A 13,583-nucleotide genomic window follows, 5' to 3' on the forward strand; every position below is an offset into this window, starting at 1 on the left:
GAAGGAAAATTGAAGACTGTTTGATTGAAATCCTTTTTAAATGATGTCAGGCACAAGAAACCGGAATCACATCTTAAAAAGGATTTTTAAATATGAAAGTTAATATGTAAAACAGATGTGCTTACATGTCTAAAATTTAAGACAATGTGAGATACAAAAAAGTTTTATTGATAATAAATAGCAAATATTTGCATGGTAGCAGCATAATTACAAACATGGTTTTGCAGCCATGACATGGATTTGAATAAACTTTTACTTTTGAATATTTAAAAAATCGTACATATATCAGATTATTTAACCATTTCTGAAATAATTCTAGAACTATTACTTTTTTCAAAAAAGGACAACATGTATTTATTTTTTAAAAATCAATATTAATAAACCTTTATGCTTTCAGAAAGGTCAGCCTTCGGCTTTTATTAACAAGGGTTATTGTGGATAGGACATTTCACCAAACAAATGGTGCTCTCTCCCGTAACATGCGTACTCCAAACCGCTGCCACTCTCGTTGGTGTATCCATAGCTCCTGCGTGGTATCCAGACAAGCCAGAACAGCACCACCTTTCCATGCTATTAAACGTGGATCCATGTCCTAATTACAAAAAATATATAAAATCAAAAAGAATTCAGCTTATGAATGTCTCCAACAGAGTGATGAAAAAATACTTTAAAACTGTGCGGCATTATTTTTCATTTTCTAAAAACTAATGAGGATTTATTAAACTTTGATGAATGTCAAATAGAATAAAAAGAACAAAAAGTAAGCAGAAATGCAGATTTTCTAAAGTTCTTATTCAGATGAGCAACCAAATTCCTAAAAGCTCACATACTTTGCCCAAAGAACAAATAGTGACCCCTTCTATCTCCCAGGAGAAAATCTGAGATATATTCCCACTAGTAGATCTACTCAGATACTCAAAATTCTTGAAAACTAATTGAATTAACTTTTAAAAGAACCAAAAGACACAAGTCAAAAGACATTACCACACTTAGCGCCAGCACATTGTAAATATGAAATATACCACTGGTATGGAGAAATTTATTAAAGAATATTAAGGCACAGAACAATTATTCATAAAAAATTAGAACGGTGGAAGAAAATGTTACCTAGGTGCAGGGAAGCATACAAATAATTTAATTTGCTTTATTTTCTTCCAATTTCCCCTCACCTCCCAGGATATGTTTCAAGACAAAATGGGTTTCTACTAAGGAATTTAAGAAATAGGAAGAACTTCTAGCGCCTGCTCTGCCACACAATATGATTTGTGGCTGATCTTTTGCCCCAGTTCCACTCTCTTGCCCAATGCCCATATACCTCAATTCCCTTAGAGTTAAAAAATCTATGATGAACAGCCTTAAAATTGGAATATCCACAACCCTCTAGGGTAAATAATACTTAACACTCAAAACTTTTGAGAGAAGAAACTTCTTAATTCAGTTCTAAATAATTAGCTCCTTCGTCTGACACCATACCTCAGTGATCTAGATTCCCCGGTCATTGAAAAAAATCTCGCTGGGTCTATCCTGAGAATCTCCTTCAAACGTTTGTACATTTCACTCAGATCGCCCTTCATTCTACAAAACTCTAGAGTATAGCCTCACCTTACTCATCTTCTAACCACAAGACAATCCTATCAGCTCATGCAAATAAGTCCTTCCTCAGAGAGACAAGAAGACCGGGCACTGTACTCTATGAAAAAGCTATTCAGCTGTAACAAGACCTCCTAATTTTGTACTCCAAACTCTGATAAAAGCCCAATATGATATTTGCATTTAATAAAAATAGAAAATACTCAAGAGACAAACACTCGATGGGTTAGCTAACATCTGAGCAGAGAAATTGTTAACCTGAGTTCTTTGTATAAGAAATATCCCATATCTCTTTAAACATCAACATTTTGAAATGTCACATCCTTTAAAATATTTTGTTTTTCACACACACTAAAATAAATAATCTTATGCTTCCCATGTTACACTCCAGATATCACATTCTTACCAACTCACTTAAATTGTCTGTATCTCTTTGTATTCTCCTCACAGCTGGACATCTTAAAATTCTATCTCGCCATTTCATCTTGGTCTCTTCACTTAAGCCATTAATACAGATTCTAAATAGCTGATGCCCTTGTCCTTGTAACACTCTGATAGTTGTAATTTACCAATATGAAAGCAGTCATCCCTAATCTCTGGTTCCTGTTCAATTACCAATCTTTAATCCGTAGTAATACAATACTGTCAACTCCATGAGCCATTATTTTTCTAGAATTTCCACAATTATGCACACTAATTTTTTGCGGGCATCTTGTCAAATATCTGTTGGATATCAAAGTATCTTCTAGCTACTGGTGTCCTTTACTAGTTGCAGTTTCAAAATGAATACATTTTTCAAACACACTTTTGTTTTCCTAAAACCATGCAACTTTGTCTGATTTCCAAGTGCGTTGTTAAAACTCCCCGCATAAATTATAGATTCCTGGATTTTATCACCAAAGGACATGAGAAAGGAAAAACAGGAAAGAGATAGAGTGCTTAGTGGTGTGGTGTAAAGATAACAATCTTTCCCTCAATGTCAGCAAAAGTAAAGAGCAGATGATTGACTTCAGGAAACAACAAGGAAGGCACACCCATATCTACATTAACAGAGCAGAGAATGGGAGGGTCAGGATCATCAGGTCCTTAGGAGTGACGATAACCAGACCCTGTCCTGGACCACACACATGGATTCGACAGTCAAGAAGGCACATCAATGCCTCTTCTTCCTCAGGAGGCTAAGAACAATCAGCATTTCCATAAGGTTTCTCACCAATTTTTACAGATCACCGCGGAAGGATTGTATCTAGAAGCATTACGGGTTGGTTAGCAACTGGACTGCGCGGATCCGTACAAAACTACAGAAAATTGTGAATGCAACCCCATTCCATTACTCAAGTAATCCATAGATGCCATCTATACATGTCGCAGTCTCGGAAAGGCAGCCAACAAAGATCCCACCCACCTCGGTTATAATCTCTTCTAAAATCGGACATCAGGCAGAAGATACAAAAGCTTAAACACAAGTATCAACAGATTCATGAACAGCTTCTTTCCTGCTATTATTAAATTTTTGAATGAACTTCTCAAAATTTCAAATCTAGTGTTAATCTTTGCTGACTAACTTTGAATTCCTCGCTCGGTTCAATCACGCTATGATCTTTGTATGTTATGATCTGCCTCTATTGCACACAGAACAAAACTTTTCACTGTGCCTAGGCACTCGTAATAATAATAAATCAAACCAAATTGGAAAGAAAAGTGTAACAACCTACTGTTTTTCAGACTGGAGGCCTGTGATCAGTGGAGTGCCATAAGGATCGGTGCTGGGTCCACTACTTTTCGTCATTTACATAAATGATTTGGAAGTGAGCATAAGAGGTATAGTTAGCAAGTTTGCAGATTACACCAAAATTGGAGGTGTAGTGGACAGCAAAGAAGGTTACCACAGATTACAATGGGATCTTGATCAGATGGGCCAATGGGCTGAGAAGTGGCAGATGGAGTTTAATTTAGATAAATGCGAGGTGCTGCATTTTGGAAAAGCAAATCTTAGCAGGACTTACACATTTAATGGTAAAGTTCTAGGGAGTGTTGCTGAACAAAGAGAACTTGGAGTGCAGGTCCATAGCTCTTTGAAAGTAGAGTCGCAGGTAGATAGGATAGTGAAGAAGGCGTTTGGTATGTTTTCCTTTCTTGGTCAGAGTATTGAGTACAGGGGTTGGGAGGTCATATTGCAGCTATACAGGACATTGGTTAGGCCACTGTTGGAATATTGCATGCAATTCTGGTCCCCTTCCTATCGGAAGGATGTTGTGAAACTTGAAAGGATTCAGAAAAGATTTACAAGGAAGTTGCCAGGATTGGAGGATTTGAGCTAAACGGAGAGGTTGAATAGGCTAGGGGTGTTTTCCCTGGAGCATTGGAAGCTGGGGGGTGACCTTATTGAGGTTTATAAAATCATTAGGGGCATGGATAGGATAAATAGACAAAGTCATTTTCCCAGGGTGGGGGGAGTCCAGAGCTAGAGGGCATATGTTTAGGGTGAGAGAAACCTAAGGGGCAACTATTTCACGCAGAGGGTGGTACGTGTATGGAATGAGCTGCCAGAGGATGTGGTGGAAACTGGTACATTTGCAACATTTAACAGGCATTTGGATGGGTATATGAATAGGAAGGATTTGGAGGGACATGGGCTGGGTACTGGCTGGTGGGACTAGATTGGGTTGGGATATCTGGTCGGTGTGGACAAATTGGACCAAAGGGTCTGATTCCATGCTGTACATCTCTATGACTCTAAAGGGACAACAGTGAGAAACAAGGAATGAATGATATTAAGTGCTAGAATCATGCTACAAGCAAGAACATGTTTTTGCATGTTTCTCAGGTGTGCGAGATGTGCTGGGGAAACCTCTGCAGGTATGGGAAGCAGTATTTATTTATTTATTTATTTTGCAACATTTCACAAGCTGTGTTATGAGAAAATTGAGATTTTTTTTAGAAAAATGGGACATGACTTTTAAATTAGAAATGGTAACGAAAGCAGTTGGTTGTCCTATACTTTAGAATTAAATACTCTGCCTATCAAAATGCATCACAGAAGTACAGATTGTCACAGAATCCTGGGACTTGCAGGATTTTCTATTCTCTATTTAAGCTGGATGAATGAGGTTTTAATATTCATAAATACTCGCCATCAAGCCAGGTGAAATGAAACTGTAATCTTTATATTTTAAAATGAGGTTTCCAGAAGACAAGTAGGTGCTGTCTGTCCTCAGGTTATAAGAGTAAAATCAGAACATGATTTGCAAATTTAGAAAGGATCTCAATCCTGCCTTGTGTTGAATGAGACTGTAGTCTAAAATGTAAAATTCAAGTAGATCAAATCAAGCAAAGAGTGGGTAAGATCTTCATTCTATTTTAAATCCAACCCCCAATCCAAATGCATACCACTCAACAACACATCTAGTTTCAAATAGGCAGAACAAGTTGAAATAGATTTAATTGCTCAGAGGTGAACTGGCATATATGCAACTGAATTCATTGCTAATGCTAATTGGCAATATAATGAGTTATATTCTAGAAATTACAGAATATGTACATTTCTATTGCATTGGTTAAGTGAGTGGAATAAATGAATGTCAAGCTTCTCTCATAAGCCATTATTATTGATGTAGTTGGATCCATTCAGAAAAACTGTTCTATTTAAATTAATTTCTCTGTAAAAGATAAAACATTTTATAATAGAATCTATAATTCTATGATCTAGCATAGTAGAAACTTGTGGTAAAGACAAGATTAAAGGTCATCCTCGATCATTTACAAAAAATCCATACACGATTCAACATACTTTTAAATGAACTTTTAAACAGCATGCAATTAATTTCTTGTTGTATACTGAACAAGCGAGAACAACAGCTTTCCTATGAGCCAAAATCTGTTCGAAATGGCTTCTCGAACCTAATGATGTCCCATAAAGTATGTTTCAAACATTTCTACCAAGGATTCCTTGTCCCTGGTGTCTGGAAATTGGAAGGTAAAGATTAGATCAGATAAGAGCAGGTCAGCTCCCACAGCACTTCATCTGGACTGCTGATGTATTCCTGTGAATATAGTCCCAAGATACTTTGGGGTGGAAGGGGTTGGGTCAGATATCCTTCGTGCATGTGGGTCACTGATGGAGACAAATTCCCTTTGGACCTTTCTAACTGTGGTGAAGGCTGTGCATAAAAGATGCAGAAACCTCATGGAAATGTCCAAATTGTCAAGGCCTTTCAAAAACTGTCAACAAGAGTCAAGAGTGTCAAGTGTCTAAATGGTTTCATAGCCTTCAATACAGAATTTTAAATAATAGAACTAGATGTTTTCACCTAAGTGCACAACTACTTGTAGATACTGAATAGCTGGCATGGTAGATACAGGTGAAAAGATGGAAGCAGGTACTAATTTGGTATAAGAGTATAAGAGGTCATGAGAATGGATTGAAGATATTAAGTTGTTTGGTTGGGGTACAGGGAGTGCCGTGAGGGTGAGGGCTGGAGGGAAGTCATACATTTCTTCCCCCTTTGAGGCTTAAGATTGGCCACTGTATTGTGAAAAGGCGTTCTGGCGAGTAAAGTGTGTATATGCTCATTGGATAACTGCTTGGAAGTGTTAACGTTTTCAAAGTGCAGAGTTTAAATAAAGCTTTTGGGTATTTCAGAGGGCCTATCTGCATAAAGCTGTTGTAAGATATGTAATGCATGACTGATATAACAAACTATCATTCTTATGATGGGATACTTATGGACAGTTCCAACAGTGTGTTGAATGGAAATGATTGTTGACATAAATACTTAAGGGAAATGCTTGATTACTTAGGTATGAAGCACTTGAATGCAATGTGCATTTATGTAAGTCATTGAGCACCCAAATGAAATATTTGTTAAAATAAGAGATTGACTAAAGCTATTTTTTTTTTGCATTAATGAGTGTGTATCTTTTCAAGGGTGATTTCATCAGTAGTCTGGTAACATGATTTGCTGTCAGGATGCCTCCAGATTAATGTACACGCTGGATAATAATTGGGCAAAGACTAGTGGGTGAGGTTGTGAGCTGGCACTAAATTGGCACAGGGGCCATAAAGGCTCTTGGGGATGCCAGGGAACGTATGGGTACACAGGACCATGGGAGATGGCTAGATGGGAATATGTTGGCACTAAGGGTACAAGAGGCCTTGGGAATGGGAACAAGAGCATGGGTTTGCATAGGGAGTATCAGAAGCCCAGGGTAGCATAGATGGGACATGAAGAGTGAGGAATGATGAAGTTTGAACAGTGTGGGAGTCCCAAGCTGGACTTCTGCTTAGACCATTGCAGGAAATGGCAGAGTCCGCCTTTACTCCTGGCCTGACTCCAAATTCAGCCTGGAACAAAGGGGAGTGGGGGCAGCCATTTTTAATTCAGAAATGAACTTCCAACCTCATTTTCATGTTATTGCTAAGATTAGGATAGCGTTTTTGTTAACCTCCTCGTCTATCAAAACTCTTGATAGACAAAATTGTCTGGATTAGCCAGATATTAAAACTGACCTTTTATAACAATACATAAATTTTTTGGTGCAATATAAAATACATTTTTCCCACCTTTGGCCTTGTGATAACTTCAACATTCTCTACTATTCTGCGAAAAGATGGTGGCATCTTGTTCAGAATTCTGTGTTGTAAAAATTCTTGAGCCCCATGGAACATTAGACCTCCTCCAACCACCAAAATGGAACTGTACATTTTCTTTTTTGTTTCGTCAGATCCTGAAAGTGTATATGTTTTTCTTAGGTAATGCACCATTCCAGAAGTATATAGATAACAGATGTAAAATTTATCCTCATTAAATTACATAACGTGCTTTGCTCAGAAAATATTTTATGAATTAATCTATTAAAAATTATACACTCAAACTCTATTCAAAAATTACAGTGATATTGATGAGGAAGTTCAATTGTTCCATTGCAATCTCACAAAAATAACTCAGTTTCATAAGTTTACGATGGCAAACAAAAAGCTGAGCTCAGCTGATACCCAAATTCTGTACCGTTAAATTACTATGTTTCCTTAAATATAGTATTGACCTTTTGCTTATATATTTTACATAAATTACTCAAATAATTGTTTTTGAAAATATAGAGTCATAAACTGTAAGTATGAAAGGTGATCATAAGATCCACTGAGGTTCAGGCAACTAAAAGCATGGCACCAATTGTGGAGCAATAAAAGAATTAGATGGGCACAGATATCACAGAGTTATGAAGCTGGAACATTTCAAAGAGAAAGGGAGGACAGAAGAATTTGAAAACAAGGATGAGGGTTTTTAAATCAAAATATTGCTTGCCTGACAGCCAAGATTAGTGAGCAAAGCAGTCACAATGAAACAGGACTTGCTGTGGGTTTATGGAGGATAGAATGTGGGACACAGCCAGGAATGTATTGAAATACCTGTGTCAAGAGATAATGAAATAAGAAATTAAGGTTTCAGCAGCAATTGAGAACCAAGACAGGAATGTAGTCGAGCTACATTTCAGAGATAGAAATAAATGGAAATAATCTTAGCAATAACATGAAAATGAGGTTGGAAGTTCACATCTGAATTAAATATGACACCAAAGTTGTGAATAGACTGGCTTAGAGCTCAGACTGTTTCTATGGAGAGGGGTGGTTTCAGTAGCTACGGAATAGATTTGGAGCAGGAACTGAAAACAATGGCTTCAGCTTTCTCAAATATTGAACTGGAGAAATTTTCTGCTCATTCAGTAATAAATATCCTTTATATTATTGCTATTCAAATACGTATACAATTTTTCCAAATGGTGGCAACAGTTTTTGCCTTACTCGTTTTCAGTGACAAAGCATGCCATCGCTCCATACAAAAAGTTTCGTCTATAATCTGCCCTCATTTGGTGATCATTTTAAATTATTGACTCCTCTCCACTGGGTCCCAGCCAGAAGAAATGGGAAAGTCATCAAAATGTTTTATAATTCTAAAACCTCCTCTTGGATTCTCCTTTTGATAATGAAATGTCCAAAACTGTTCAGTTTCTTCTTTTTTCTTGTACTTTGTGACTCAAAATTGCTATTTAACTTTTGTTTCAATGAAACACAAAATATACCTGATTATCCTCCAAGTATAATATTCACTGAAACCAGTTTTCAAATTAATCCCATTATTCATTTTTATAAAATAATAAATGTTGTAGCCATTCTTACCACAGCAATCAATACTATGCAGTATTGACTTATCAAGCCCCAAAGCCTTTCCTTCAAACTGTGACATGGTTGTTTTTCTGGCCATCAGAGTTGCTGGCAGATCCTCCGAATCATTTGCTCCTAGTAGACAATCATGTTGGGAAGTTCCAAGTTCTAGTTCATGAGAATGACTCTTCTCTGCACTATCTGTATTCTGAGTGCTTGACTCTACTTCAAATCCAGCAAACTTAGCCAGAGCTTTCCTCTCGGCAATAGCTTTGGCAGCCTAGACAACAGAAATGGTAACACATTAAATGACTTGGTATAAACTATGTTTGACTATTTCAATGAATTGGTCAAAGGTTAAAACAACTATTTACTCTACAGATTCTTCAGCAAGCTTATTAAATCACTGCACAATGATGTCATTGCTGGCTTGTTTCTCTTCCATTTTGTTGCATAACTGTTAAATATTATGAAATTCATAACCGTTACCTGCTCCTGTTTACTCTGGGTTGCCACTAGATAATGTTCATCATGTGGATCCTCTGAATCACCTTGTGATCTGTATTGCAGTGAAGTTATCTTCTGTCCCACAATTCCAAAAGTAGCTGGATAAAACAATGCCATTGGTGCCTAAGGATGTATGCAAATATTAAACTGATTAACTATCACTCAGTATATTTTGTCTTTTGTGGTTCTGAATAAAGTAATGGAAGGTTACAAAACAAAATCCCTAAGAGCCTTTCAAAGAGATCAGGTTATCATTTTCACCAATTTAAGGCAAGAGTAAAGTAGTCTCATTTATAATAAACAAAATAACTACAGAAATTGCTTCAGAAAGGTTTGATGATGAAGAGTCACTAAACTCGAAACATTAAGTCTGCTTCTTTCACACTGATGCTGCCAGACCTGCTGAGTTTCTCCAGCAATTTCTGTTTTAGTCCCATTTAAATTTTGTTTATGATGCAAAGTGATGCCAACAGCACAGGTTCAATTCCTGCACTGGCTGACATTACTATGATGGTCCCACCTTCTCAATTTCACTGCTCACCTGAGGCATAGCAACCCTCAGATTAAACCACCATCAGTTATCTCTCTCTGATGAGACAGCAGCTCCGTGATCTTCTAGACTTTGGTGACTTTACTAACATAGAGAAACAATTTTCAAACATGAAAATGTGTAAACTCCTTTAGTTTCCTTGTCATCACAATCATCTCCTGGTGATCTCAATAACTTGTTAATATAATGCAAGAAAAGCATATCTTCATTTGTAATTATACATTTTCACCAAAGATGATACTGCTGCATTCTCTTTAGAATCCGTTGTTGAATACAATGGTGGTTAGTTAGTTATCTAAAGCTATCTTTAGCTTTGACTGAACCTTGGTGCATAAAGATCTAGTGTTTCTGCACCCATAACACAGAATAAGTAAATAATGGCAGCCACCGAGACAATACAATTACATCTTCAAAACACAATATTTAGGTCAGATTGAACCTGAAATTCTTCAGTCATTACAAATTGTGATGTTACTCAAAGGAAATACTTCAATGTATAAAGTTCAGACACCTGTAGCTTTTCATCTCCTTGTCGCAACTGGTATAATAATGCTGGAGAGTCTGGTTGACGGACCTTGAATTCATGATCCTGAATTCCAGAGATATCCTGTTTAGGGAAATGGAATAGGAAACTTGATTTACTCCACACATTTATAAAACTTTCATTTTACATAATCATTCAAATATTGTTATTTAATGAAATTAATAAAATTTTGGGAGGTGGGGAGAGGGTAAGATGCAGGAAGGGATGAAAGTGAATCCAAGAGATTGACATTTTAATGTGATTTTCAAACTACATCCTGATTACTGAAAAGTTGGGATAGTGGACTACCTTTACAGATTAAAATTATTAAGTATTTTTAAGGTTTTTATGGGCAATTCCTATGCATACCTTGATATTCTTCCACATTTTATGATCTGTAAACTCCTAACTCTCATCAAGTTCCAGTCACCATAAGCCCTGTGCTCTCCAAACAAAATTGTTAAGACAATTATTTAAAGTCTTCATTCCCATTTATAATTTCTTCTGTTGAATCACCTCTTCCCAGTTCTACTGCTTCTACAAGGTGTGACCTCTGCATTCTTCCAATTCTGGCCCCTTGCTTTTCGCCACTCCATCAATTGCTGCTAAAGCCCAAAGTCACCAATTCCACCTCTTTTTCTGATTTCCTTGATTTCTTTAGGGACTTTCTGATATTTTACCATGCTCAAAGTGCTATATAAATTCAAGTTGGTGCTTTTGTGCTATTCTACAGAATACTCTTGTCATGTCTGACAGATTTCCTTATAAAATGCAGGATATTTAAATAGAAGACTCAATTTAACTTTATACAATGGCAGACTCACACGGTAGAACGAAAGCAGCCTTTTCTTTCCTCCAACCCTGCAATCACTTTCGGAGAAATCAAACAGAGATTTCAGTGGATCTGTGTCTGAGTATATCAGATGACCCAAGTAAAGCAAGTTTTGGAAAACTGAAAGGATCATTTTATAGGGTCCTAATTTTTCACTATTTACATCAGTGAAGGAAAAAACATTTATAAAGCTCATTTACAAGCATGAGCTCTGATTTTATACTACAGAATACCTAGGTACAGATATGTAAAAAAACATTTAAAGCCAACACTCTCTAATTTTGTGCTGATTTTCTATAGCTGGTGAAAAAATATCTGATATGGACACACACTGACAACAAAATTGAGCCAACTCTTGGTTCACAGCAGGTGCAAGGTCTGTCACTCTCATCTGTGGAGTTAAAACTGGAAAGTTAACAATGGGTTAACTTCATAAAGCAAAATACACAAAATATTCAAAGATTATTCATTAGGATTTTTTTTGTTTTGGAAGTCATTAACTAGGCCAGCATTAATTGTCCATCCCTAATTGACAGAGTCAACCGCATTGCTGTAGGTCTGGAGTCACATACAGGCTAGGTAAGGGTGGCAAATTTCTTTCCCTAAAGGCACAATTGAATCAACTGCATCTGCCTTTTCCCAAAATATATTTTAAAACATGAAAAATTGAAATTACAAGATCCAGAATTGTGAATTCACTTATTTTCCTGCAGCTTTACAATTCAAACTTTTATCAGAACAATGTTTGACCTGGTCTAGATGACAGAACGTCTCTTTAAGATGCTGAAGAAGCAGACAATCCATTCGATTAATTAGTTGACAATCTCTATAAGGGAAACCAGACCGCTGCATAAGCCAGAAGAAACACCTGGTCACATCAGATCCTCCATAGGCTAAACGCAATCTGTATGGCATAGATAAATCAGTTGTCAAAATACAAATTACTGATGGTACAGCACTAAATGAAAATGTAGAGTTCTAAACAGACAAATGCTGAAATAAAGCACCAAAAAAAAGCACATTTATCAAGAATTATGCATATAGATAAACTCAAATTGCAATTTCCCTTCATTCAAACCATCAGCAACTGAACATCAGCCACTGCACACCAAAGAATTCTTTCACTGAACATGATCACTCAGTCACTTCCTTTTTCTAAATCCTCTCCAGCACTTTGAACTGACTTTTGCCACTCCTCTATTATCGCATGGTGTCTATTTTTGTCTGAAGATACCCTCGAGGAGAAAGTGAGGACTGCAGATGCTGGAGATCAGAGCTAAAAAGGTATTGCTGGAGGACCTGCTGCGCTCTTCCAGCCACACATTTTCAGCGCTGAAGATACCCTCTGTAAAGCATATGGCACTTTTCTATGTTAAAAGCACTAAATAATATTATGGACAAAGCCACAGGATTCCAAAACAAAATGGATCACATCAATGTTCAGCAGCCCTACCACGTCCAGTTTTGAATACGTCAGGGATGGAAATAAATTATGCAGTGGGTGACTCGCTCACATCGGTCCAATTTAGATAAGTAATTATGCCACACAAACACTGAGTTATTGACTGGTTTATTCATGAGCTCATGGGGAGTGACAAGTCGACCAAATGGTCACAAGTTACTTCGGTGAGTTACAGGGAGTTGCATGAGAGCACGGTGGCCCAGTGGTTAGCACAGCTGCCTCACAGCACCAGGGTTTCCAGTTCAATTCCAGCCTCGGGTGACTGTGTGGAGTTTGTGCATTCTCCCCGTGTCTGCGTGGGTTTCCTCTGAGTGCTCTAGTTTCGTCCCACAGTCCAAAGATGTGGAGGTCAGGTGAATTGGCCATGCTAAGTTGCCCATAGTATTATGGGCAACCTAATACCTAGTATTTAGTTCATTAATACTACTACCATAGTATTAGGTTCATTAGTCAGAGGGAAATGGATCTGGGTGGGTGACTCTTCAGAGGGTCGGTGTGGGCTTGTGGGCTGAAGGGCCTGTTTCCACACTGTAGGGAATCTAATCTAATCATTATATAGATTAGAATCGTTTAACAACTGTTAATTGCAGGATAATGAGCAAGCTGAAGAGATGCGAGGGAGGAGCGAAGGACTTCTGGGAAGGTGAGTCTAACTGTTTAAAAACCTTACTTCAGGCGTTGGGGCCTCCATTTGCTGAGAGGTGCTAGGGAGGAGCGAAGGACTTCTGCTAAGTGATATATTTGTGTGGTTGTGTTACCTGAAACACTATTCGGGTAGTGTCTCCCACCCATCCTCCTCCTCTAACCAAAAGAAAGGTTCTGTGCACCAGATTGGTAAGGTAATGAGTTTACTTTTTATTCCTTATTTTTCAACAGTCGCTTTGGGAATTTAGAATAGTGGGAATGGAGGTTATGGCAGTTGAATGCTCCTCCTGCAGAATGTGGGAGGTAAGGGTC

The 13,583-nt window shown here is 37.5% G+C and overlaps 1 protein-coding gene across 3 annotated transcripts in view; it reads right to left on the reverse strand.

The window, feature by feature from the left end:
• Positions 1–208: 208 nt before the first annotated feature.
• The window catches only part of actr8 (actin related protein 8), a 36,989-nt gene continuing 23,614 nt past the window's right edge, over positions 209–13,583 (reverse strand). Inside the window, exons 8-13 of one of the 3 annotated variants that reach the window (XM_060835163.1) lie at positions 11,915–12,068; positions 10,321–10,416; positions 9,242–9,382; positions 8,768–9,032; positions 7,154–7,317; positions 209–592 (exon numbers count right to left, since the gene is read on the reverse strand). In XM_060835163.1, the coding sequence (XP_060691146.1) occupies positions 449–592; positions 7,154–7,317; positions 8,768–9,032; positions 9,242–9,382; positions 10,321–10,416; positions 11,915–12,068 (964 nt within the window). In that variant the 3' untranslated portion in view covers positions 209–448. The remainder of the gene's footprint in view (positions 593–7,153; positions 7,318–8,767; positions 9,033–9,241; positions 9,383–10,320; positions 10,417–11,914; positions 12,069–13,583) is intronic. The other 2 variants (XM_060835165.1, XM_060835164.1) reach the window with 2 other exon arrangements.

The sequence above is a fragment of the Hemiscyllium ocellatum genome, chromosome 14 (genome assembly GCF_020745735.1).
Source record: "Hemiscyllium ocellatum isolate sHemOce1 chromosome 14, sHemOce1.pat.X.cur, whole genome shotgun sequence".
Classification (NCBI taxonomy): Eukaryota; Metazoa; Chordata; class Chondrichthyes; order Orectolobiformes; family Hemiscylliidae; genus Hemiscyllium; species Hemiscyllium ocellatum.